We start from the raw sequence: 27,066 nt of genomic DNA on the forward strand, positions 1-27,066 counted from the left end.
TTGTATGCTTCGCCCAGCTGCTTCTTGGCGTCTTCGAGCTTTTCTTTAGATGAGAAGGAGGGAGAAGTCCTATGACCCAGGGATGCAATCTTGAGAATATTGCAATGGTGTGCAATATTAGGGTCGTTATATGGGTTTCCCTTTTTCTTCTTCTTTTTCTTCGGAAGTATTCGAAGAGCTGTGGTCTTGACACTATCAACCATCAGGTCATAGTCAGACTGGAGCTCTGCTTCTTGCAGGAGAGCGCTGTACCTGTTCTTCACTTCCACTGCATACTGATGTTTAAAGCAGGGATCGTGGACAAGAGGGGTCCAGTCGACACTCCGAAGGGGGTCTTTGGCCGGGGTCCTGTTTGCTCTGTAACTGGCTTGGACAAAGCAGGTGACTATACGGTGATCGGAACCGACCGTCTGCATGGTGTTGAAGGCCTGACAGTTCTTCACACTATTGGTCCATTTCTTCCGCCAGAGAATGAAGTCAATTTGATGCTTTGACCTTTTGGGGTCTTCGTAGGTCCAAAGCTTACTGATTGGCTTCTGGAAACGGGAGTTGGCAGCAAATAGCTGGTGCTCGTCCATGAGGTCCAAGAGACGTTCACCGTTGTCATTGGTGGTGTCATGACACGAGAACCCAGTACCCCTGCTGAGCTTTGCGTTGAAGTCTCCGCTAACAGCTAGCATGTTGTGAGGTGGGACTTTAGCGATGGTCCTGGAGAGAGAACTGTAGAAAGAAGACTTGTCGTCCATGTCGCTGCAGTTGGTGGGTGCGTAGCATGATACCACTGATAGTCGTGGATTACCATTAACATGGATGGCAATGATCCTGCTGCTCACTTTCTCCACTGAAAGGAGTGACTTCTGGATGCGAGGGGAAAGGAGGAAACCAACACCGCCAACTGAGGCATTAACTGAGTTCTTAGTGGCCGAGGAAGTGATGAGCTGATAGGACAAAATGTTCTCGATTCTAAGAGATTCTGAGTGGTGTTGGCGGTGCTCTTGGAGGGAGATGATGTCGTTGTGGTGTAGAAATGCTGAGTGTGCAAGTTCCTGCTTCCTAGATAGGGGGTTTAAAGTCCTAGTGTTAAACGTGCTGACTTGAAAAGGAACTTTCCTGCGTACTAAATGGGTAGTAGCAGCACTGCCACGACTATCAGCTCCATATAACAGAATAGTAATAACAGCAGCCTTGTAGATATGGATCTTGGTGGGCGTTCTTATAGTTCTACTGTACCATTATCTTCCAAGGCTGATGGAACGCACCAAAAGCATGCTGGATCCTGATGTCAAGATCTCGGTCAATGGTACCATCCCCACTGATGTTGGCACCAAGATAAACAACGTTACTGACCTGTTCAACAGGTTCTCCCTCCACTGTTAGTTTTATACTGTCTTTTTCGGTGTAAGGTCGCTGGGACGCCACTTGCTGATCGCCATGCATTGTGTCTTTTTAGCGTTGATCTTTAACCCAGCATAAGAGGTGTAATAAGCGATAAGATCCGTGGACTCTTGCAGCCCTTCTTTAGTATAATTGTCCATCACTGCCAGATCATCAGCGTACATTTCGGACAAATGATTAAATAGTTTTTTACACGATTTGTTCGTTAAAACTTTTGTAATGTTCAATAGGGATCATCACCGAGTACAGCTTATTATTTTACATCGGTTTTGTTGAGCACGACTTGTCAAAATTATCATTTTATATCGATCAGAAATGTTCTTTTACATGATCCTATTTGGGACTGTGATGAATCTCTCCGAAGCCGAGGGTAAATATATTTACGGTCGAATTTTGAAATGAATCAATAAAAGTTGTTATGCTGATAATTTAAAATTGATTGTAACGATGGAAATCGAAACTTTATGTAACTCATATAATAATAATTAAATACCAATCTACATGCTTTGAAATGTTCAAAATAGGATTATCTAGTTATTACCTAAATACACATCTCAACACACATTTCAGATAGCGATCAGGAAACAAGAGATTGGCAAGACTTCTCAGTGAGTAACATGATAAACCTAGCAGTCAACATGAAAGAAGTAGAAACATACTACGTAAGATTCCCTTGCTCCGACTTCATCAATTTCAAACTCTTCCTGAAAGCTGCTGAAGATGAAACGAACTCCCACATTGAGCTCTTAAGTAAAACTCGCGGTAACATTTACTGTAACAAAGCTGGGTTACAGAACTGGTACGGTGGAGAAAAAACAGATTTTAAAATATACAGGAAGTGGGAATGCGAGGATGATGGACGGTTCATGATTGTTGAGTAAGATACAAATTGTTATAAAGTTATAAACGAATAAGTTCATGAATATTCAATCAAACGTAGCTCGTGTGATCAACAATACCGTGCAACTGATAACCGCTAATAAAATTGGAAGTACCAATTATGATGATTTTCTTTGCATGCCGAATATGATATGCTTTACACATAAAACATATGTAACACATCTCAGGGTGGAAAAAACAAACGATCACGTTGAAATAACGAACAGAGGAAACACCCAGTACAAGAAAACATTCGACTCCGGAGACGGAAACTGTAACAAGAGAACTGAAATAGTTGCCACCCAAGTTTGGGGCTATGACGGTTCCCTCTCGCTTGCTTTTTCTTCCACGGAAGGTCCGTATACTCTGTCTATGGTAATACAAATCTTGAAGTAAATTTTGTGATCATCATTTCTGCAAGGATATAAAATTTGAAAGATATAGTAGCCCAGTTTGAAATGGCATCCCTTCACTTTCAGAGCAATGTAAAGAAGGAACGTATCGGGACACTTCAATGACGACCTGTGCTAAATGCGTCGTTGGAGAGGAACCTAACAATGAAAAAACTACTTGTAGTAAGTTCAGAAGATAATATTATTGGACATATTACATCACAAGAGTGACTCGCTTTATGTCTGCAAATATAATTATATAAAACAATCCCCCTCTTATTTTACTAGTGGGTCTATTAACCAAACATTTATTTCTGTTTCAGTTCCATGTCAAGGAGGGACCTTCAAGGACGGTTCACAGTCAGTATGTCAGAAGTGTCCCACAAACAGTTACAGTGGGGGGGGGGGGTGTCATGTCCGTCTATGTCCGCCTATGTCCTGTCCTTTTTGGATTCTATGAGACAACGGACGTGTTTTTTGGGACATTGGCGGACACGGACGGACATTGGCGGACTCGGACGGACATTGGCGGACTCGGACGGACATTGGCGGACTCGGACGGACATTGGCGGACCCGGACGGACATTGACGGACTTGGATGGACATTGGTGGACATTAGCGGACATTGGTGGACATTAGCGGACAAACGTTTTGAGGACTGAAGAGTACTGAAGAGTACTGAGGAGGATGGCTGAGAAGGATGGCTGAGGAGGATGACTGAGGAGGATGACTGAGGAGGATGACTGAGAGGGAGGAGAAGGATCAGGAAGACCCAGGAGGAGGAGGAGGAGGAGGACCCAGAAGGAGGACCTAGGAGGAGGAGGAGGAGAACTGAGGAGGATGACTGAGGAGGAGGAGGACTCAGGAGGAGGACTGGGGAGTATGGCTGAGGAGGATGACTGAGAGGGAGGAGGAGGAGGAAGAGGAGGAAGAGGACTGAGGAGGAGGAGGAGAAGGACTGAGGAGGAGAAGGAGGACCCAGGAGGAGGAGGACCCAGGAGGAGGAGGACCCAGGAGGACCCAGGAAAAGGCCCCAGGAGGAGGAGGAGGACTGGGGAGGAGGAGAACTGTTGAGGACTGATGAGGAGGACTGAGGACGAGGAGGAAGAGTAGGAGGAGGACTGAGGAGGGGAGAAGGAAGAGGACTGGGGAGGATCAGGAAGACCCAGGAGGAGGAGGAGGAGGAGGACCCAGGAGGAGGAGGAGGAGTGAGGAGGACTGAGGAGGAGGACTGACGATGACTGAGAAGGAGGAGGACTGAGGAGTACTGAGGAGGATGGCTGAGGAAGATGGCTGGGGAGGATGGCTGAGGAGGATGACTGAGGAGGATGACTGAGAGGGAGGAGGAGGACTCAGGAGGAGGAATCAGGAGGAGGACTCAGGAGGAGGACTTAGGAGAAATGAGAAGGACTCAAAGGAGGACTGAGGAGAACTGAGGAGGAGGAGGAGGAGGAGGACTGAATAGGAGGAGAAGGAGGGGACTGGGAGAGGACTGGGGAGGAGGAGGACTGATGAGAAGGATGAGGAGGAGGACCCAGGAGGAGGAGGACTGAGGACCGAGGAGGAACAGGAGGAGGATGAAGAGGAGGAGGAGGACCCAGGAGGAGGACTGAGGAGGACTGAGGAGGATGGCTAAGGAGGATGACTGAGAGGGAAGAGGAGGAGGAGGAGGAGGAGGAGGAGGACTGAGGAGGACTGAGAAGGAGGAGGAGGAGGAGGACTGAATAGGAGGAGGAGGAGGAGGGGGACTGGGGGAGGACTGAGGAGGAGGATGGGGGACTGAGGAGAAGGATGAGGAGGATGACTGAGAGGGAGGAGGAGGAGGAAGAGGAGGAAGAGGACTGAGGAGGAGGAGGAGAAGGACTGAGGAGGAGAAGGAGGACCCAGGAGGAGGAGGACCCAGGAGGAGGAGGACCCAGGAGGACCCAGGAAAAGGCCCCAGGTGGAGGAAGAGGACTGGGGAGGATCAGGAAGACCCAGGAGGACCCAGGAGGAGGAGGAGGAGGAGGACCCAGGAGGAGGAGGAGGAGGAGGAGGACTCAGGAGGACTCAGGAGGAGGACTTAGGAGAAATGAGAAGGAGGAGGACTGAGGAGTACTGAGGAGGAGGAGGAGGAGGAGGACTGAATAGGATGAGAAGGAGGGGACTGGGAGAGGACTGGGGAGGAGGAGGACTGATGAGAAGGATGAGGAGGAGGACCCAGGAGGAGGAGGACTGAGAACCGAGGAGGAACAGGAGGAGGATGAAGAGGAGGAGGAGGACCCAGGAGGAGGAGGACCCAGGAGGAGGACTGAGGAGGACTGAGGAGGATGGCTGAGGAGGATGGCTGAGGAGGATGGCTGAGGAGGCTGGCTGAGGAGGATGACTGAGAGGGAAGAGGAGGAGGAGGAGGAGGAGGACTGAGGAGGACTGAGAAGGAGGAGGAGGAGGAGGAGGACTGAATAGGAGGAGGAGGAGGGGGACTGGGGGAGGACTGAGGAGGAGGATGGAGGACTGATGACTGAGGAGGAAGAGGAGGAGGATGAAGAGGAGGAGGAGGACCCAGGAGGGAGCTCAGGAGGAGGAGGAGGACTGGGGAGGAGGAGGACTGTTGAGGACTGATGAGGAGGACTGAGGACGAGGAGGAGGAGGAGGACTGAGGAGGGGAGGAGGAAGAGGACTGAGAACGATCAGGAAGACCCAGGGGGAGGAGGAGGAAGAGTAGGAGGAGGAAGCATCTAAATGTTATTTCCATTTTTGTCCGTTTTTGTCCGTTTTTGTCCGCTCTATTTTTTGTCCGTTTTGAAAATATAGGGTACCGAACGGACAAAAAACATGATCCCCCTATAACAGCAAAAATTGAACATTTTATTTAGCAATTTAGGTGTCCATTAATGTCCGCCTATGTCCGCCTATGTCCGTCTATGTCCGCCTATGTCCGTCTATGTCCGCCTATGTCCGCCTATGTCCGTCTATGTCCGCCTATGTCCGTCTATGTCCGCCTATGTCCGCCTATGTCCTGTCCTTTTTGGATACTATGAGACAAGCGGACATAGACGGACGTGACACCCCCCCCTACAGTGCAGAGAGATCTGGGCTGTGTATCACGTGTCCTAAAGGATCCCATGCTTCCGAGGATCACATTCGCTGCGGTAATTTTCTCTGATATATTTTATTTAGACATTTCATAGATGCCACCACCAGGGTCAACTAGAAATTGGGACTAGAGATTTTTATTTAAGATTATGTATTTTAGCTTGTACTTTTTGGGCGCATATAAATTTATTCAAAACGTTCAGTTTCGTGTGAGAGTCTGCCCTCTAACTGGACGGAGATAATAACAGAGACACAGTTCCCCCTCCCACCTAGGGCTGAAGTTTCCCTAAAGTGTAGTCCCGGACACACTCTGACTGGAGACAGCACTGTCACATGTGTTGAGGGAACAGATTTTTCCTTTAATAACGTCCCCTCCTGTCTGTTAGGTTTGTAGGCAGAATGTTGTTCGTTTGTTGATGTTAAACTTAAGAAGGGATTTTTAGCAATCTTAAACTATTTGAGCCCAAACCTGTCTTACAGAACGAATAAAATTAATGTTTCATTATTATAGACAGGTGCGAGTCTATCCCGGACACAGCAAACCTTGAAACGGAAACTGAGTTTCCGGTGCAGTATGATGTTGTGGTGACAGTGATCTGTGAGACTGGATACTATCTATCAGGAGCTGATACCATCACTTGTATCAAGGGTAGGATCTACAAGTCACATCACGATCCTGGTTGTATTGCGAGTAAGTCGTTAGTCGAAAATATTGTGATTCATCAATCAATATAATAATGACAAAAAACAAAAACGTTACCTAAATACAAAATATAAAAGATACAAAATAACATCTAATAAACTAAAATGATTATCTGATCAGAGACCTGCACGGGGTTGCCTCCGGAGATTACACACCTACAGACGGACGTGCAGTTCCCGGTGAGTTACGGCACCATAATACCAGTGCAGTGTTCAGAGGATAGGGACCTTAGGGGAAACGTTGTGATCACTTGTGACCAGGACACTGTGTTCCTCTTCCAGGACAAACCTCGCTGCAATGATTTAGGTACGTGAGATGATCCTCTCAGCTTCAGATGGATTACTTTTTTAGCACGTTTAAACAAGCTTGCTGGATGTTGTCTTATTAACATTGTTTTTCAACGTCAGCTAATATTAACTCCGCTGTTCAGGATCATGCTCAGAATTACAGCTAGACAGTAACCTCTACACCGGCTCCCAGTTCCCTGTGAAGAAGGGGACAACAATAGATGTGAACTGTGTGGCTGGGTACTCCTTAGCTGGAGACAGAACCATCACCTGTGTCCAGGACACAAAGTTCAGCTCAGCCAGGAACTTCCCTAGCTGCACCGTTGACAAGTGCACTGGATTGCCGGATGAAATCTTCGACATGAAGACAAACATCCCACCCTCAGTGGACCATGGAAAAAGAGTGGAGCTGGACTGTATCCAGGGATACAGTCTGTCTGGTAGCAGTCTCATCACCTGTATCAAGGGAAACAACTGGGAGTACAAGGATACACCTTACTGTGTTTTAGGTGAGATCCCAGGAAACTGGCGATAATATGATTGAATATGAGCTGATCGGAATAATAGGGTTATAACAACCTCAACAAAATTAGTTAATAACTTGACCAATAATAAGTTATGTCTGATTTTGTTGAGACTTTAACGTGAACAGTGAACTGCTCCCCACAGACACGTGTACAGAACTACCAGCAGCTCTATCAGACATGACAACGACCAGCACCTTCCCCGTAGTAGTAGGAACAGTGGTGGAAGTTGCCTGTAAGCGGGGTCACACTTTAGCTGGGGACGATACTATCACATGTGAGAGGGGAGTAGTCTTCACTATGGACCAACGTCCTACTTGCACCATAGGTTTGTTAATTCTTTAATTAGTCATAATGAATGTAGATGTTTAGGCACCATTATAGATAATTTACAGGAATAATAAGTACACTTCTTGTTACTTTCAATTATAGAAATCCCAATCCCAGAATATGAGTAATTGCAGTCACTTTATTTTTAACTTTAACCTTCATTATGGCACTCAGATCAGTGCACAAGATTGTTGACAGAAAACTATCTCATCACTGACTCCAGTTTCCCTGTCGTATACGGAACCATGATCTCAGTGTCCTGTGAGCCAGGCTACTCTGTGATGGGGAATAAGGAGATCACATGCGAAAAGGGAATATTGTTCTCTCACCGATCATCCCGTCCTAAGTGTGTCAACCCAGGTGAGACTTAATTCATCACTGACTCAATAACGTAGTTGATTTCTTAACTGATCATCGAATAAAGTTACCACAGTTGAGTAACAAATTTGATCTTAATGTTCCATAGATTCTAATTTGTGTCATGTCTTATGAAATCAGTAAACTCTGACAGATTGTGTTACAGTGGACCTGTGTGCCATGTTAATCATGACAACTTCACTGTTTATAATTCGAGTGTTAAGGTCACAGGGGGGTCCGAGGTCGAAAAAACGTTTTTTGCCAGTTGGCAGACCACGTACTATCTGACGCTTACACACCACCCTTAGCCCCCCAGAGCGCCTAGTTTGTCGTAAAATTGAGGTTAACTATTGCCTTTTTAATCAGTTAACCTCACAAATAACCAGTTCTTAACATTTTATTGCTCTCATCACAAGTTAAACTTATCAATGGGTATCAATTGGCCATCCAATGTGAACAGAACTATTATATGTCCTTTATTTGTTGGAAAATTGAGGTTAACATATTTTCTCAGAATCAGTCTTTTGACTCTCCTGAACAATTTATTTACCACCTCAAAAACCTATCTTCTCCTAGAGCTTTTATCCATTTCACCTCAAATTTGGAACTTATGTTCCTGACATAAATTTAAAAGTTTGTTATGTAACGATTGTTGTAATTTTGCTCCTAACTCTTTTTATGAGGTTAACCATTTTAAATTTTGTAAATTTTGTAACCCGCACTCATGGGTAACCTCATATCTCAGCTTTGGAGCAAGATATCATAAATCGTTACATAACAAAAACTCAAATACCTTGAAGAACATTGTTGCCAAGTTACAAGGTTCTAAGTCATAAACTGACAAAGAAGATAGATTTTGAACATAATTTCATTTAAAGTTTTCATTTACCTTACTCGGGAATATTATAGCGGGTTAATTTATGACTGGGAAAATAAATAACCGGGAAAAATATGGCGGAATTTCCCAAAACCCGCCAAATTATCCCGGTCATGTATTTACCGGTGGCCGACCGTTCAAGTTTTTTTTCAGAGGTCAACAAATTTTCAACCGAAATTTCTGTTTTTGTTACTTGTTAAAGAAGTTATTTCAATTTACAGTTACTGATATTACTCAGAAATAGAAAAAAAGACACGTCTATGGCGGCCGAGCCATCTCGGCCGCCATACACGTCTAGTATTTAAAGGAAAATAAATCTATAGCAATAATAAGTCAAATCTTCATTAAAGCGTATTCTCATTCTCATTATCGCTAATGTCCCCTCCATTATCATTATTGATATCCCCCTGCTGCTGACCGTCAAATTCGAAGTTGTATTGTTGTCTTAACAAGACTTTCATTTTGTCCGCTAATGGGGCTACTGCTCTGAAGGTCAGCCGGAGCTTAATTTCCTGCCCACCGCTTGGTATTGGGGAACGTCTTGGCTTTGCATCTTCAACTGCTCCAGTAATCAATCCACCGTGGACCATGAAATAGTGGCACAGTTTACTCACTTCATGGGCAAGAAAAGTGAGAATCACGGTCCACCCTGAAATCTGATTTCCATAACCAAATTGTGATTTTTATAACGAAATTATGGTAGCAACCGCCAATAAAGTTACAGCCCTCCATCCACTGCTTCAAAAGTCTTCTCTAGCACATATGAGACTTCAGGTAAAATATGATGATCACCACCCCCTTGGAACCCCATAATCTGAGTCGGCGGGTTTTTTTTATGACTGGTAAAATTTTTGACCGGGAAAAATATGGCGGAATCTTCCAAAACCCACCACTTTATCCCGGTTATAATAATCCTGAGTAAGGTACAATAGAATTACTAGTAAACCTCAAAATTCAACGCGCGATATCTTCAAATAGGAAACTTTGTTTTCGGTAAGGACAAAAGCATTTGAAAATTTAGATCGAGCTCTACAACATATCTCAAAATCTCAAAATTGACCTCGGACCCCCCCCCCCCCCCCCTGTGGCCTTAACGTTATGATGTTGTCAATTAATTAGTCTGTTAATCACTGTGAAAGTGTAATAGTTATACTGTAATTTATGATTCCGACTTCCGAGCAATTACCGCTCAAAACTTAACGACAGATATGCTAAAGTTCAGCGAGGGAATTGGGAGGAATTCATAAATGGCAAATTAAGAAACTTTGATGAGACTGAGGTTGGCGTTGAAAATTTAAACAATGATGAAGTCAACACAACCAACAGCTTGTTTCTATAATAGTCTGATCTAGGAACCGACCGGATATCCGGCTGAATCTGGTTCTGTGAAACTTCCTAGCCGCGATGCCAAGCACCTTCATAAGTAGTAACGTTTTATTTCGCGAGCTAAACGCGACGATACTTCTTGTAAACGCGTAATCTTCTAAAACAATGCGTAAAATACTGCACTACTAGGAACTTAGGAAACGATTAAAATATATAGCCAATATGACAAATCTCGTGAGCCTGGTTCTCTCGCTCTCCTACTGCACATTCAACACTCTTTGATGTCTAAGTCACCAGAGTCTCGTCTATTATAATTCAGATCCATCCACAAGGATCACTTGACATTTTGACATTATGTGACCCTCTGCAATGTCAAGTGATCCTTGGGCGCAACTGTCGTTTTGATAATCTGACATGACAAATCAGATCACGTCACTGATTGGGAACCAGATAAATGTTAATGGCCTATGAAGGTGTGGGAAATGGGCGCAACTGTCGGTACGCCGACAAATTATATTGCTATTTTGCATATTATTTGTTATCATTATCTAATATAATTGGGCATCGTTAGCCTTACAAGGCATAGTTAACAGTAATTATGATTTATGAGCCACTTATTGTTTAACAAGAAATGCGGCCGCTTTTCTTTTGTGGATGGCCGCTCAATTTCCCGATCCGGGATGAAGTATTCTATCATATTCCATACCAGTACCACCTGGGGACCCCAGTCTTTGCTGTTTATAAGCATGCAGATATGGCGGAGTGACAGGCCGAGCGCCGCCCAGTTGATATAATTCTATATTGAATTTGAAAATCGTGTATATTTCTATGTAACTATATGTTTATTGTTTATGCAACCTGACACGGATCTGTGCAAAATAGTAATACTAACTCAAAATAATAATACAATGCTATCAATTAGTCCCTATCGGGATGCGTACATGGTAAAATTAACAATGTACTTGAACATTTCAGCACCGCGCGCCAACAATTGTTTAATTCAGATGATCGCGCAAAATAACTTTGCGCAGGCAGACGCGTGGGCGATAACTAGACTGTCGACATGGGGGCGAGGGCACGCACGCACGCACGCACGCACGCACGGTCGCAAGCTACCATATACAAAAAAAAACCTCGATCGCTAACCCTTGTCCTTGACTCTTTTGTGCCTTCGGCACTTTGAGTCATGGATCGGGAAAAAATAGGAATATATTTTTTTAATAATACAATAACATAATAGAGTGTGCAGCCTGGTCCATCCAAACGGTCGCATAATTCTTCCAATTTTAATGGGCAATGTTTCTATAGTCGTTTGTTTTTTTTTGTTTTTTTTAATGGTTCACAAAAGAGCAACCCTAAACCTACCGTATGCAACACGGTAGGTCACACGATCTCATCGTGGTATTATTGGTTTTAAAAGTAGCGGACCGAGATGACACCACTTTTCCATTTATAATTCTTAAGAAAACATTTCGGACAAATGATTAAATAGTTTTTTACACGATTTTTTCGCTAAATCTTTTGTAATGTTTAATAGGTATCATCACCGAGTACAAATTATTATTTTACATTGGTTTTGTTGAGAGGTTGAGCACGACTTGTTAAAACTTTTTATCATTTTATATTGATCAGACATGTTCTTTTACATGATCCTATTTGGGACTGCGATGAATCTCTCCGAAGCCGAGGGTAAATATATTTACGGCATAAATTTCGAATTTTGAAATGAATCAATAAAAGTTGTTATGCTGATCATTTAAAATTGCCATAATATGCTTAAGGCAATAGGCATGGGATCAATGTTGAGGTATTTCAAAAATTGACGGACAGTGAAAGATTTGTAAACCATTATCAAAGAAATATTTCAGGAGAAAATATGTTGACAATTGTAAGTGCAGAGATGAAGAACCAGTTCGAAACATTCCATCCCTAATATTTTATAGATGGAGACGGTATGTGGATGCGCGTTAATCTTGAGACACAGTCTTTTGTTACTAAAGTGATCGTCTACAACAGAAAAATCAGTTGCTGTAAAAAAAGGATAGTTGGAGCTTCAGTTTTCATAAAGACAAGGGATGAGTATTGAGTATGTTAAAGATTGTGGCAAGATCAACAGTGCAGAAAATTCCTACACTTTCAACTGTGAAGGAGACGGAAATGTTGTTGAGATAAGTCAGGAGTGAACGGTAGGACCCTGGAACATTGCTGAGATTAAAGTGTACGGCACCACGGCAAAGATTCCTTCCCCAGGTTTGGACTACTAAAGCTTATTAATAAGTTACTTAAATAGAAGCACAATTTTCTAGATATGCAGAAGAGTCCCTTTTGATCCATGTTTTTAAATTCAATATGTCTAAGTGCCCCGAGTGTGCCTGGACTGTGTCCTAAGCTCCTAAGTGATCCCTCCCAAGTCCCAAACTATGTATTTTGTCCAGACTGTTCCGGGTTGTCCCCATCAAAAATCGGGTTGTGCCCGACTGTACCCCAACCGTGCATCAACCGTACCCCAACCGTGTATCAACAGTGCCCAAACCGTGCATTAACAAATTACTGAATTACCAGTTTGATTATTTACTCCTGAACGGAGACATCAACGACAGCAGAAGCATTTTAATATCCAGCTTATTGAAAAGAACATGACAAAATATGTTCTTAACTAATTAAATTTGGATGCTGTACTAAAATCCAGTACATTTCCCTAGACTCTTGGAAGTTTCCGACACCAACTTCACTCGATTTGTACCCCTGTTTAAAATCTATAAATAAGTGAAAAACACTAACCTGGTGAGGGTAGAACTTGACTTCAGAACAGATAGCATCGACTCCAGAACAATGACAAGGAACACAGTCTGTACCGTTGTAGTGATGGGTTTCAGCACACTCTTCGCACCTCGCTCCAGAGTACCCTTCCTAAGCAGGGTTAAGGATAAGTTTTACAACTGAAAGTCTACTAAAAAACATGATTATTTTGTAGACAGCTTTAATAAGCCTTGAAAACTGTATATTGTCTCGTCAAGTTTAACTAACTCAACTTCAAATATGAATATTAGAAATACAAAGTATCTAAAAAATTAGAAATTAGAAGTACCTTAATAAACATTTTTTCTAAACAAAACAAAATAAAAACCATTCTAAAATTTCATAAAGAATTACCTTGCAGTCACAGGTACCAGTAACATCACACTCAGAGCCGAGGGAGCCTGTGTCACTGCAGTCACAAGAGTAACAGGCTGGGAACCTGTAGTGACCAGGTGGGCACGAGTCACACTTATCTCCTGTTGCTCTTTCGTTACAACTGAAATAAAAGGGGGTTTCAACATGATTAATGAGACAGTTTGCTCTTTCTGATCCTTAAAAAAGGAGATAAGTTAATGTTTTTTTTGTATACGTTAATGGGTTCATACATGGAAGATGCCCCCCCCCCCCCCCCCCCCCCCCTTCTTAGGTTGAGTTATCGACTAATAACGTTCAATGCGGTTTGTCGTTATTGGCGCAAAAGAAGAGAAACAGATGTGTGACCTGCGCTGTCTAAATTTTGCCAAAACTGCCGTAAGTCCGTCATTAGCCATTCCTTGGAGGCACATGACCAGATGGTACTAATGTTGTGTGCTTTGATTGTGGTCTTTTCATGAAATCGATTTTATTTGCGGGTTCTAGCGCCAGCATAAGTTTTGTGATTTACCACAATAGTAAACCAGCAGAAACGTATGATGTGTGTTAGCTTGTATGGATCCTACGAATGAGAGACGTAGGGTAGCTCTCCCACAGTAACATTAGCAGTGTTTGGCTATTTAAAGGTCTGCTTCACTCATACTCTCAGTTCTTTACTGTTGCAACGCCACGTTTATGTGTAGCAAGACGTCATGTTCACTTTCTGTCTAGACTCTAGTGTAATGGTATAATGTATGTAGGAACCGACCGGATATCCGGCTGAATCCGGTTCCGGCCGGATATCCTGCTTTAATGTCCGGTTCCGATTTCCATGAATTTGGCCGGATGTTCAACCGGAAATTTCTTTTTTACATGTTCCTGAAATGTATATTTTTGTCTAAATTCTTGCTAAGGGGCATCCAGTCAGTGCTATCAGTGACCAGTAAATTCCACGACTCCACGGTCGCTTGTTATCTGCCAGTGAATGTTCAAGATTCGTGAGATTTTGTATACAACACAGAGAATCAAAACAGCTACCATATATAATGCTTTATTTATGAGCATTTCAAGCAGAGGGTCCCTGGTTTATTGTGGTAAGCAAACCCGTTGCTAACTCCCCTTATGTCAAGGATTAATACAAAGGCCATTATAAATCAAGAGGCTTGCATATAATGAACATATTGACATGGGTGCAGAGTTGAGTCTGTATGGAACCTAGTAGTTTCAGTTCCTTGTTTAACTTACCGTACATCAAGGACATCCACTACTTTAGCCCGGCGAGGCACATAACTCACTCTATAGCTCCATGTCAAATGTTTGATATATACTAGCCAAGTTCACAAGATATATCCTTGTGTTTGAGAAGCGCTCGTTAGAACTGCTTCCTTTCCCTTCAGTATCCCACAGTCTCTCGAGTTTCGTAACTGCCAGAGAACTCTCTTAAACAATTACTAGACCCGGTGATTATAAATCAAAAGGCTTGCATATAATGAACATATTGACATTATGCCATTAAAAACTTTGGACATTATCTTCGGTTACATCGACGCCACGAACTTATGAGAGCTGGCTGCTGGATCTTAGGCTTTAATTTTAAAGCAATTTGTACATTTGTGCTAGGAAAAGCGCAGTGAATTCTTGTAATGTGCGTTTTTTTATTTTATTCCAACTCGTTTCTAGCTCTGCTCATACAGCAGATCAATCAGTGACCTCTGTACTGCTCGCACTACATATCAAGTTGATTATCAACATGACTGCTGCTCGTAGACGTCAGAGCAGAAAATTTGTTGAAATTTGAAATAGGGCATGAACACAGTTAGTCGGACTGTAAGCACTGTCTCATTATGTCCACATGGCTTTTAATATTATAATTGATAAAACCCCACAATAAAGGATTAATCTCAATTTTCCGGCAATTTCCGGCAGCCTTAAATTTCTTCCTCTTATTACCTGGTTCCGGTCCGGAAAAATGCGGCAAACCGGAATATCCGGTCTTTTCCGGTCCGGCAGCCAAAACCTTAGACCGGTCGGTTACTAAATGTATGTATTGGTTGTTTTTGCTTCTAACCGAATGGTTGTTTTTGCTTCTAACCGAATGGTTTATGGTACCACCATAGTTATACAGTTGATCCACTTTCAGAACAATATGAAAATTCCTTCTTAAACCAACCATGTCATATAATATTTATATTAATTGTCAGACGTTGACAAGTGGACAATCATAATCTGAGAACTGTTTTTTTATTCAGTCGCCATTCATAGTATTTCTGACCTTTAAAAATTCCTAATTTTTCTAGCAAATAATTCTAAAATACGTTTCATCATTTCATCATATTTTGATCGTTTCATATCTAGGAATAGTTTCATAGTGGTATCTAGGAATCTAGGAATGAAGCTGATGTACCTGATGATATTTGTTAATTTGGTTACACTCACCGAGGGTAGGTTTATCTGCAAGATTGTAACTATTAGAACTTTGATTTAAAACTTAGCATAAAGAATTTTCTACTCAAAAATTCCTTCTCCAGGTTTGGATCTATCTATCTATAGATGCCTTATATAATATATAGGGTCGGGTAGTGACTTATTATAATATTTATAGGGCGATGTGTAATTTCTAATTAAAGAACGTTTCAGAAGTAGGCAGATTGAACATTGCAAGTGCAGAGATGAAGAACAGCTGGGGTAACTACCCTCCTCCAAATCTCATCGATGGAAATCTAAACAATTTCGTAGCATCGTTTGGTCAAAACGACGGTATGTGGATACGCATAAATCTAGAACAGTGCTCTCTTGTCACTAAAGTGATCGTCTACAACAGGCACAAATGCTGTAAAGAAAGGATAATTGGAGCTTCAATCTTCATAAAGATAGGAGATGAGTATGTTAAAGATTGTGGTAACATCAGCAGTGTAAAAACTTCCTACACTTTTAACTGTGAAGGAGACGGAAATGTAATTGAGATGAGTCAGGACTCAGGAGGGAAATGTGGGTGAATGGAATCCAGCAGAGATTCAAGTATACGGCACTTCTTCTGACTCTCTTTGTACAGGTACAATACATTTGTAGCTATTTTAACTTTGTCATTCAGGTGCAAACATTCATGCAACACTAACGACGCAATACAATATGATGCCTCTGGCCCTGGACATGCTTATCTCTTTATCTGTCAGTACGCGAAACGTTTTGGAGAATTAATATTGACTAATTCTTAACAAAGATATCAAATTAAATTCTGTTGGGAGGTGGGATATATGTTTTGACACGTTTAACCAATCAAAAATCAACATCCACTATTGTCCAAACCCAAAAATCACTGAAACAATTGCATAACCTCACCAGAACCCACATCTATAAAGCTATCGTTTAAAGACAAATTTCATTTCTCCCTGCAACATTTCATTGCTATTTTCACAACTACAACTGAATACATTTATTGAGGATGTTATAGAAGGAATTGATTTAATTTAGTACGAGGAGTCCCAATCCTCCTCGCGAGTCGCGTCCTAAGATGGCGTTTCTCTTGTCTCATTTATGGACAATACTGCATACATTCAAGTCTCTCAGCAATTTTATGAAACAACTAATTTGTGAGAGCCATTAATTAATACCATCTTCTTCCGGTTCACATACCCGGAGTAACATAGTATAAGTTAAAGAGGGTGATAGCATCAGTGCATCAGTGCATCAGTGCATCAGTGCATCCTTGCATCAGTGCATCAGTGCATCAGTGCATCAGTGCATCAGTGCATCTGGCATCAGTGCATCAGTGCATCCGTGCATCAGTGCATCAGTGCATCAGCGCATCAGTGAGTTATTCTCTCCCAACCTACCTCTCACTACAAAGCTACAATGCCATTTTTACTGTTAATAGCTCACTGCAATGCCATATCTCTCACTACAACTAATTCTGGCATTTCTCAAAAAATTCACAGTGTTACATTTATAAGAGAGCGACTAATGAGTTTGTGGGTGTGGAAAGTTTAGCCCCAACGTTAAGAGATTTTCACAGTAGAAGATGGCGCGGGTGTAATATGAATATGGCAGAGCAGTCGCTCTTCACCAAAATAGTTATCTACAAATAAAAAAGATAACAGTAAGATAACTTTAAGTTCCAAAGTTTCTTAACGAAGACATCACAATTTCCATGAAATAAGGAGTAAGGACGGACAAGAGATCAAAGTGTTACCTGCACAGTCCAGTTTCGTGGTGGCAGCCAAGTTGGGTAGATCCTTGTACATCACACTCGCAGGGAATATCACACGTCAGCCTGTCATTCAGGTAACCATAGTAACTATCTGCGCACTCCGTACAAGTCAGACCCCTAAAATTGGGATGGATTATAGTTTTGTTACTGCAAAAAATTACTTTTAATGTAGCTTATTTTGTCTTGCCACACAACACAACCAGTACGACGTTAGAGTAGGATGAGATTCTGTTCTGAAATGCAATGATGTTCTGTTCAAGATTCAATGGTTTTACGCAAAGATGGAAAACAGTGCCACCTTATTTGAAAATTCGATGAAATATCAGTACAGCAGATGCTAAACTCATGAAAGATCAAGTTTAATTTAAATTCGCACTTAGAATTGAATCATTCAATTTCGTAGGGTGGCTTATTTGATTAAACTCCCCAACTGATGCGTGATTCTTGTAGCAACCAGCTGACTGGCACGTTATTCTCTTCGTTAATTGTGGTCACGTGACATAAGGTAGAGACCTTAAATGCGCACGGGCACGATTCTTAAACTACCAGAATTTCCAAGATGAACGTTCTAATTCTTACTGTCTTAGCAGTATCTGCTGCAGTTGACTACGATGAAGTACTCAAGAGCCCTAGGCTATCTGTCCAGGAGTTTCGTGCCTTCGCAGTTCGAAATGACCGTCATTATGGCGCCACCGAGTCTGCACTTCGCTACAAGATCTTCAGAAGTACCATGAAGTTTGTCAACTCTGAGAACAAACAGAATATGGGCTGGGAAAGTGAGCTGAACTTCTTTGCAGATCTGTCCACGGAGGAGCGGGGACAGTGGCTGGGTCTGAACGTGTCCATGGCTCCTGCTACCTCTCCATCCCACACTCTCTCCCTCTCTGAGGACCCTGCACCTGACACAGTTAACTGGATATCTGGGGGTAGAGTCACCTCTGTAAAGAACCAGGGGAGCTGCGGATCATGCTGGTCATTCGGAGCTACAGTTGCCCTGGAGGGGATGTACAAAGCAGTGGGAGGCAAGCTGAAGAGCTTCGCTGAGCAGGAACTGTTGGATTGTGTCTACGAGAAAAGGAGCGGTTGTCGGGGAGGGTGGCACACGACGTGTTATGACTACTCCAGGAGAAACAACAGACTTGCAACTGCTGCTAACTACCCCTACACAGCAACTGACAGTGAGAGGGGAGCTTGTGATCTCTCTTCAGTCCCTGATGGTCTCCAGAGCGCTAAAGTAACCGGCTATACCGGAGTTGACCCAGGCGAGGCTGCTCATATCCAGGCTCTGGCTATCACACCCACCGCTGTAGCATTCGAGGTGACCAACTCCCTACATTCGTACAAAAAGGGAATAATGAAGGACAGGACATGTAGAGGAAGTGTGAACCACGCAGTTGCTGTTGTGGGGTACTCGCCCACTTACGTTGTGGTTAAAAACAGTTGGGGAAGTGTCTGGGGAGACTCAGGGTTCGTCAAGATGGCAAGGGACCACCACAACTGCAAACTGCACGACTACGTCGCCTACCCTACCCTCGAGGCTACCGCAGATGCTGACTCTGACCCAGAATCAGCTGCTTGCAGCTATGACCCTGAAGCTAACCCAGGTCCTACTCCTGGACCCGACCCAAAACCGGATCCTGACTGCAGGGACGAGTTTGAGAACTGGTGCCGACCTAACGTATGTAACATGCCGATATACTCTGAGAAGCTGTGCAGGAAAACGTGTGGGAACTGTGTAGAAGACCCGACTAAAAAACCTGATGTGTGCCCCAGTGGTACTATCAGGTGTCCTGACGGGGTCTGCAAACACGAGCACATGTGTTAGATTATCCTAATGTTGGTTCTTTTACCGTGTGATTTAAAAGTTTAAAACAGTCTCCTGTTTCATTGGTTTACGAATAAGAATATTTATTACATATCCGCATATTGCATAATATTATCTAAAAAAGGATTTAGCATATTAATGTTGAAAAAAATAATGATAAATTAAAGAATTACAAAGCTAAATTTAGTACTTGAAGTTGTGTTCACATTCACACTGACCCGTCTCCTGGTCGCAAGTGTCACTGTACGAATTCTCTGGGTCACAATCACAACCTGATATAACGAGTTATTCATTAGTGATCTGTAAACTGAACATAAACTAGGTGCCCACGTGGGAAAATTTCAAATAAATCTCATATTTTCAATAAAATTAGAAGCAGCCATCTCGGAGTGAAATTTAATTGATAATGTATATCTTACTGGTACAGGCGGGATATCCGTAGTGCGAGGCAGCACACTGGTCACAGATTCTGCCTGCAAATCCGGGTTTACACTGGCACTGTCCGGTTATCTGGTCACATGTGTCCGAGAGGGAGCCAGCTCCAGAACAGTCACACTCTGAAAAAGGTTAGACGGTTAGAAGGCAGGATTAATGATAAGTTTGAAATTGAGTGTCAAGTAGGTTGAGTGAAAATGAGGTGGCAGAATGTAGACTTCCGAATAATTTCATGGCTAGATACATTCAGTAATCGACCGAAATCATGGCACTACCAGGATCACGGTGCCAGGAGTTTTCACCCTGATTCATTGCCTTGGCTTTGGCATGCAGCAGTGCCGAGATTTCTGGCATCCCAAATCAAATCTACGTCGTTTACTGAATACTTCATTAGGTATTATTATGGAGAGCTGAGGTAAATGAAATTTTGAGATATTTTGAAACTTTATTTCGTTCGAGATAAACGAGCACTGGTATAAAATATTAAATAAGGTTGGAAACCTTCAAGAGCGTAAGCAAGAAGAGTCTGCTGACTGATGAAAAACAACAAGTAACCAAGGAGAGAAAAGAAGACCAGGAACAACAAAAATATGGCAGAGAAAGTAAGCCTGTTATTTTGAACCCATCTAGCAAAAGAGGCGAAACACGTACGATCACACCCTACACATCCTACACAAGCATAGCACGTACAATCAGCTCCGACAAGATACGCGTTCCTCATGGATACGTTAAGTGTGATATAAAACCATGTGACGAGGGGAAGAGAAAACACATTATTATCATATGCCAGACATAACTGTTAACTTTAAGTAGTTAATGAACAATGAACGATGACAGGGGTGACATCTTGTTGTTTTGTTTTGAGCGGAGTACAAATCAAACTTAGTACACGGTGCTTGTATGGGTTTGTCTATTGTTGAGGATAATTAACGAGATTAAAGGAGACAGAAAATTTGGAACAGGTCATGAAGTATCCGAGAATTAATGAAATGGAGGAGACAGAAAATTAAATAGGTTTAAAGTAGGTGGAAGTAACCAGCCACTAATTATACAACATTCCCGACATTAACAGAGTCTATCTTAGTTATGTTGGAACTGCGCTATAAACTATAATTCGGGAGTAATTAGAACTAAAGAGGATTCATGTTGACATGTTGTACCGACAAAGCTCATGTATTTCTAAACGAACTGTGATTGTTCTAGCTTTGTTCATCTGCATATATTGTATAAGTATGTATTATGGCTAAACATAAAGCGCAATATGAAAGCATAATCTTGAAAAACTCAGAAAGGTGCATTATTTCAAGGACGCATTCTTCAAATTTTTAACTGCACAGTAAAGTCTAGCAGTAAATAGCTGAAAACTGTTTCAGTATAATTAATGGCGTTACTATGTCTTTACTGTAATGATAGGACGTTTACAAAACACAAATACTAAGAACAATAATCGTTTTCTTACTTCCATAAACATGCTGAACAGTAACCGGCACAACATCACCCTCTGCATCAACGTCATTAGAACCAATGATGACATCATCATCATCATCATCAGTCTCGTCATCAGTCTCGTTATCACGCTCCCCTCCTCCCATCTCCACACTCCCTTTACCCCTCTCTTCCGGAGGTGGGTTGAAGCTTATTGTCAGGAACATGACCTAGCGCAATCAGGATCAGGAGCATGGCGATCACAATGATACAGGCAGCCACCATCCGCCTGGTGGAGAGCCTTGCCATGACGTGATGAAGGTACCACCGGAGCTGTTGGGGGAGGAGATTCGTTTGTTTTTATTCAGTGCCAGGAGATTATCAAAGTGTAGACGTTAAACTTCCAATGTTGAAGAAGATGGTGATATTCCCGGATCTGGTGCAACTGAGATATTCTCCAAGTAGAGGTCGTCAGCAACAAGCTACAAGCTAGATATCTCCCGTTCACTATAACGGCAATTAATAAAAGTTTATCTAAGCGTTAAATTGCGTTAAATTAAACTTTACAAAGAAAGCGAGTCTCTATTTAGGTTGAGTTTCTGTTTAAGTGCAAATGTCTCGAATCCAGTCTTTTTCGGCGAGGAAAGACACCCACTTTGTAACTCAGAGTATGTAAAACGACAGACAGCAGAGAAGGAGGCAATTGATGGGATAACTTAATAAGAAACGTGCGGTTACTATAGTGTATATAATACTGTTCTGCCATTTGTATATAAACTGATGAGTGCAGAAGTGGCAATTGAAAATGGTGCCAATATCTTTAATTATTAAGAAAGACGTAGAATACGTGTGTAAAATAGGGAGATAGAGTGGAGGATCACAAAACTGGAAACTAACTATTAACGTGAGCAAGAGGCATATTGCCCCTGTTTAGTAACTGTTCATGGGGCAATTAAGATTTAAAGAGTTGTTTGTACGGATTCGTGACAGATTTTCGTTTTGCAGAAACGAAGTGATGTAGACAAACTCCTATCAAAACCAATTATGGTTGCGTATTTGCAGTTGTAATTATAGCCTGTTTTGGACAGGACAGAGCTGATATAAAAAGAAATAATTGACCGTCGCCTCTCTTTTAACTAAGCAGAAATTATTCATTTGCCAACAACTGTTTGGCAACTGCATATAATATAATGACGTCGACCGGTCGACTGTTACTCTGAGATAGAAGAATAAGTATAGAAAAATGGGGGACATCTATAATGAAGTGGATGTTGCTTTGTTGATTTGTGAAATTGCACTAACTTTGAAATTATGCAGATTGCAGAGATAGAAGCAATTGCGTAGTTAGTTACCGACCAAATTAACTTTTAATTCAGATTATTCTTAGTTATTTTATCCTGAATAAATTATAAATTATTCATGAATTGATATTTGAGCGGTAATTGATATGTCGAGTTGAAACAGTCAAATGAATGTTGATTGTGGATTTAAGTTTTAGAGAAAAGGAAGCTGTGGGTGGACTGTGGAATTGACCGAAGAAGAGATCGCTCTTTTTAAAAGAGATTGTTACCGCTCTAGGAAACGTGACCTTTATTTTGAGCTGGTTTACGTTCTTAGATTTAACAAAATTCTCGTTAATTTTCTTGGACTTAGAAAATATAGTTTTGCCTTTTGTCGGCGCCTTTTTCAGTACTTCTTGGTAACATGTCAGACACAACTAATTGGAAGCTTTATTAGTTTATTACGGTGAGAGAGTAATTGATGAGTAATTACCTGCATTATAGATAATTTTATCTGACATAATATAGATTATAATCTCTAACATAATATGGATAATAATTAATGATCTCTAACATAATATTGTTTATTTACCAATTTGGGTCGTGCAGTACTATTTAAAGTCCTCAAGTTATACTGAAATGTCTACTATTATTTCCTTATAGGTCACCGTCCAGTCCTCTAAACTGAAATGTTCCTTTGAGGACTATTGTGATACAGACTAATAATCATTACCGTAACACTAGATGCTATTTCTGTCTCTCAAAAACGACAATTCATATCATCTCTATGAAAAGTGAAAACTATTAAGTCGCAGTTCCTTTGAATAAACGATAAATATATAGATCCTCTTCAGTTCCAAGAGTTGCGGTTTCCCCTGTCTCTAATATAACTCAACTTAAAGCGAGCATTTAGACGATTACTACAGCATTTAGGCATTTGGTGAGCTGTTTAACGGACAGTTAGAGCCCGACACCACTGACTAACTTTACTTTGAAACATGTGTTTCAAATGAAGCATGAAGTGGAACTTTCAGGTGCCGGGTTATTTTAGTGCAATTGTCAGGTTTGTACTGACATGTGGCACGTCAACTGAATTGTTATGAAGTTTCTAATTTATCGATTGTCACGCTCAACGGCCACGGCTCATTTCATGGTTTGGTTATTTTGGTAGAGTTGTTTGCTGATAGTTGACGCTTTGATCGAGTAGCTACCAAGATAGAGTACAGGTTCTCTAGGTGATAATCGCTCGATCATAACTTACCTACCATGATACCCCTCATTATTTTACAGTTAGAATATACCTTGTAGTCCTTTTATCTGACAAAGATCAAAGATGCGGAGAAAGTACCTGAATCCTGATCTACCTACATTTTTAGATAAAAACAGACTATCACAGTGTGTGACAAATAGGCTTTACCTTTTAATTTAAAATGGTTGGGACACAATAGGGGGAATGATCAGAATGTTGTTATTTATTTCGTAATTTGGTATGCTAAGAATTCTGTTCATTACCCCTCAAATACTTATCAGCCTTATGCAATAGGTTCCTCTGATCTGAGCACGTGACAGTGGGTAACTGCTGAATAAGTGAGAAGCATCTTCGACATAAACTATCCTTTACACAACTTTAATGGTTTGGTAAATTTGTTTACTGATATTTTACGACCTGCTCTAGCTATCACGGTAAAGAAACGCTCTCTAGATGAGGGAAAAAGCTCCGAGGAATTACAGCAGACAGATGATAACTGTGTTTTTGGTGTTGCTTCAATGGACAACTCTTATACAAGCAGCAGATACAACAGGTAACGTAGTTAAACACCAATTGAAAGTATACGTGAGTCGCGCGTGTATTTTCTAAAATTTGAAGTGGTGATAATTACAAGTTATGATTCAAAATAATAATACTTTTAAAATAAAATAAAACAATTTTCAGATTGGCAAGTGATAAACTCTAATGAGGTGATTACTTATCCCCCGAGCCACAGTGATCCCATTCAAGTTGGAACTGCTTTCCAATTTCGTACCATAGGAGAAACGATCATTGCCAGGATTAGCTTCATCAACGGAAATGACAATGAAGATCGTTCCATCACAATCGAGACAAGTGGGAACGAACTCGTAGTCCTGTTTTGTGACGAAAGTGCAGCAACAGAACCAAATCTACCCAACAGTGCATCATGCATCTGGACTGTTAAGATACGAGAAAATTGGTCCTCATACTCCATATTTTGTGGCAAAGACAAGGTTTTTTGGGTAGGTGAACAGTCTTTGCCTGAAAAATGGGATGCCGCAAGAATGAAAAAGACAAATGAACTTATATTCGCTCAAGGAGTTACCCAATGGAGATATGGAAGTACGCACCAAGTATTTAAGATTTACCTTATTGTTTTTGAACTAGGCCCAATATTCCTTTTCTCGTTTGAAGACGTTATGAAGAATGTTCAGCAACTATTCAGTATTTCAGTAACAATCCCCCCGCCCAGAATGTGACACCCTGGATTCCTCGTGGAACCACGTGACCACCATCATGTTTCTACCTCAACTCTTCAACTCTGAAGTAACAGTGAAATGTGATGAACCAGGACCAGGTGACCAGGCCCCCTACACTCTGACTGGCAGTGCAGTTGTCACGTGTGCTCTACAAAGTGAGGAGTGGGAATATAGCCAGGGTCCTCCTGTCTGCACACAGTTGTGGGGTAAGTTAACTGACATTAATTGCATGTTTATTAATTAACTGACACATGTTAATTGTTAAGGTGTGCGCGGTGCAGGATAATTCCAATTCATCACGGAATTCAGCCGCCCTTGTTTCGTTGTTTAGCATTTTAAGAGGTCAGGTTTCGCGCGGAATTACATCCCACAGTCTCATTTTGTACTGTAAAAAAGGTTATATCCGTACATGATGGTTCGCTGTTTAAGAGTTTAAGACTTATGCCTTTGCGAAAATTTACAGTGCAGGCTTCAGCGTAGGCTCAAGTTTGGTATAGTCATCTTCTACTTTAACTATCCTTAATCCCAGATATCAAATATAAATATGAATGAGTTGGTAAGCAATTTCCTAATTACATTGCAAACCACAAGAAGCCACTTTCGAAGTATATATTATGAATTAATCGTTTCAAAGTATAAGCTTAGTATCTAACAATATGTTTATTTTCATTTTCATTTTCATTTGATTAAAATTATTTATTTCACTTTTCTTTCCTGTTATTTACAGAGGGAACAACCTGAGCCATGTCCCTGTTTCCAAAATTAAAGTGATTTTTTTCAGCTGCCATCGATTTCCATGCTCCACGTTTTAATACCTTAGCAAATAGCAACCATTTCAAAATTGTTTGTGCGATTCTCGGAGATTGTAAATAATTCGATTCACATGTTCTATTAAAAATTCACGTTGCTCATTGCAGCTGCCTTAATTGATTGAAATACAATTTTAAATTATATAATAATTAAAAATGAGCTCCTTTGAGATACATTTAAAATTCCCTACAATGAGAATTATTATACTGGTAAGCTGCTATTATATGAAAACAATACCTAAATAGTCAAAGATAATAGATGATTCACGATGTAAAGTCATTTCAGGGACGGGATATTAGAAGCAAGCGTTGCAGCCGCCTATATTAATTATCTTCCAGCAATAGAGGACACAACTAAAACATAGCAGGAGCTCAAATATAATGCATTTTAAATTAATCAACTTAATTTGGAAAACTTTTCTTATAAAGATCGAGCATGTAATTTCAAATCATAGCTTTTCCGATTTGTTTTGCAGAGTCAACACCAGAATTTTCTAATTTATGAGCGTAGAATAGAATCTCTAGATGAGGACCAACAGCAGACAGATGAGAATTGTGTTTGTGGTCTTGCTTCAATGGACAACTCTTATGCAAGCAGCAGATACAGCAGGTAACGTAGTTGAACACCAATTGAAACTATACGTGAGTTGCGCGTGTATTTTCATGTCTAAAATTTGAAGTGGTGATAATTACAAGTTATGAAAATTATAATACTTTTAAAATAGAATAGAACAATTTTCAGATTGGCAAGTGATAAACTCCAATGAGGTGATCACTTATCCCCCGTGCCACAGTGATCCCATTCTAGTTGGAACTGCTTTCCAATTTCGTACCATAGGAGAAACGATCATTGCCAGGATTAGCTTCATCAACGGAAATGACAATGAAGATCGTTCCATCACAATCGAGACAAGTGGAAACGAACTCGTAGTCCTGTTTTGTGACGAAAGTGCGGCAACAGAACCAAATCTACCCAACAGTGCATCATGCATCTGGACTGTTAAGATACGAGAAAATTGGTCCTCATACTCCATATTTTGTGGCAAAAACAAGGTTTTTTGGGTAGGTGTTCAGTCTTTGCCTGAAAAATGGGATGCCTCAAGAATGAAAATGACAAATGAACTTATGTTCGCTCAAGGGGTTAACGAATGGAGATATGGAAGTACGCACCAAGTATTTAAGATTTACCTTATTTTTAAAAAACTAGGCTCAATATTCTTTTTCTCGTTTGAAGACGTTATGAAGAATGTTCAGTAATTATTCAGTATTTCAGTAACAATCCTCCCGCCCAGAATGTGAC

The 27,066-nt window shown here is 41.3% G+C and overlaps 1 protein-coding gene across 3 annotated transcripts in view; it reads right to left on the reverse strand.

The window, feature by feature from the left end:
- LOC134824090 (laminin-like protein epi-1) overlaps positions 1–27,066 on the reverse strand; it is a 106,118-nt gene that overhangs the window by 53,315 nt on the left and 25,737 nt on the right. For all 3 annotated transcript variants that reach the window (XM_063835812.1, XM_063835803.1, XM_063835820.1), the window contains 5 exons: positions 19,747–19,884; positions 19,518–19,599; positions 17,485–17,619; positions 13,299–13,440; positions 12,927–13,055 (listed from right to left, as the gene is read on the reverse strand). In XM_063835812.1, coding sequence (XP_063691882.1) covers positions 12,927–13,055; positions 13,299–13,440; positions 17,485–17,619; positions 19,518–19,599; positions 19,747–19,884 — 626 coding nt within the window. The remainder of the gene's footprint in view (positions 1–12,926; positions 13,056–13,298; positions 13,441–17,484; positions 17,620–19,517; positions 19,600–19,746; positions 19,885–27,066) is intronic.

This window comes from Bolinopsis microptera, chromosome 1, assembly GCF_026151205.1.
Source record: "Bolinopsis microptera isolate Bmic1 chromosome 1, MBARI_Bmic_1.0, whole genome shotgun sequence".
Classification (NCBI taxonomy): Eukaryota; Metazoa; Ctenophora; class Tentaculata; order Lobata; family Bolinopsidae; genus Bolinopsis; species Bolinopsis microptera.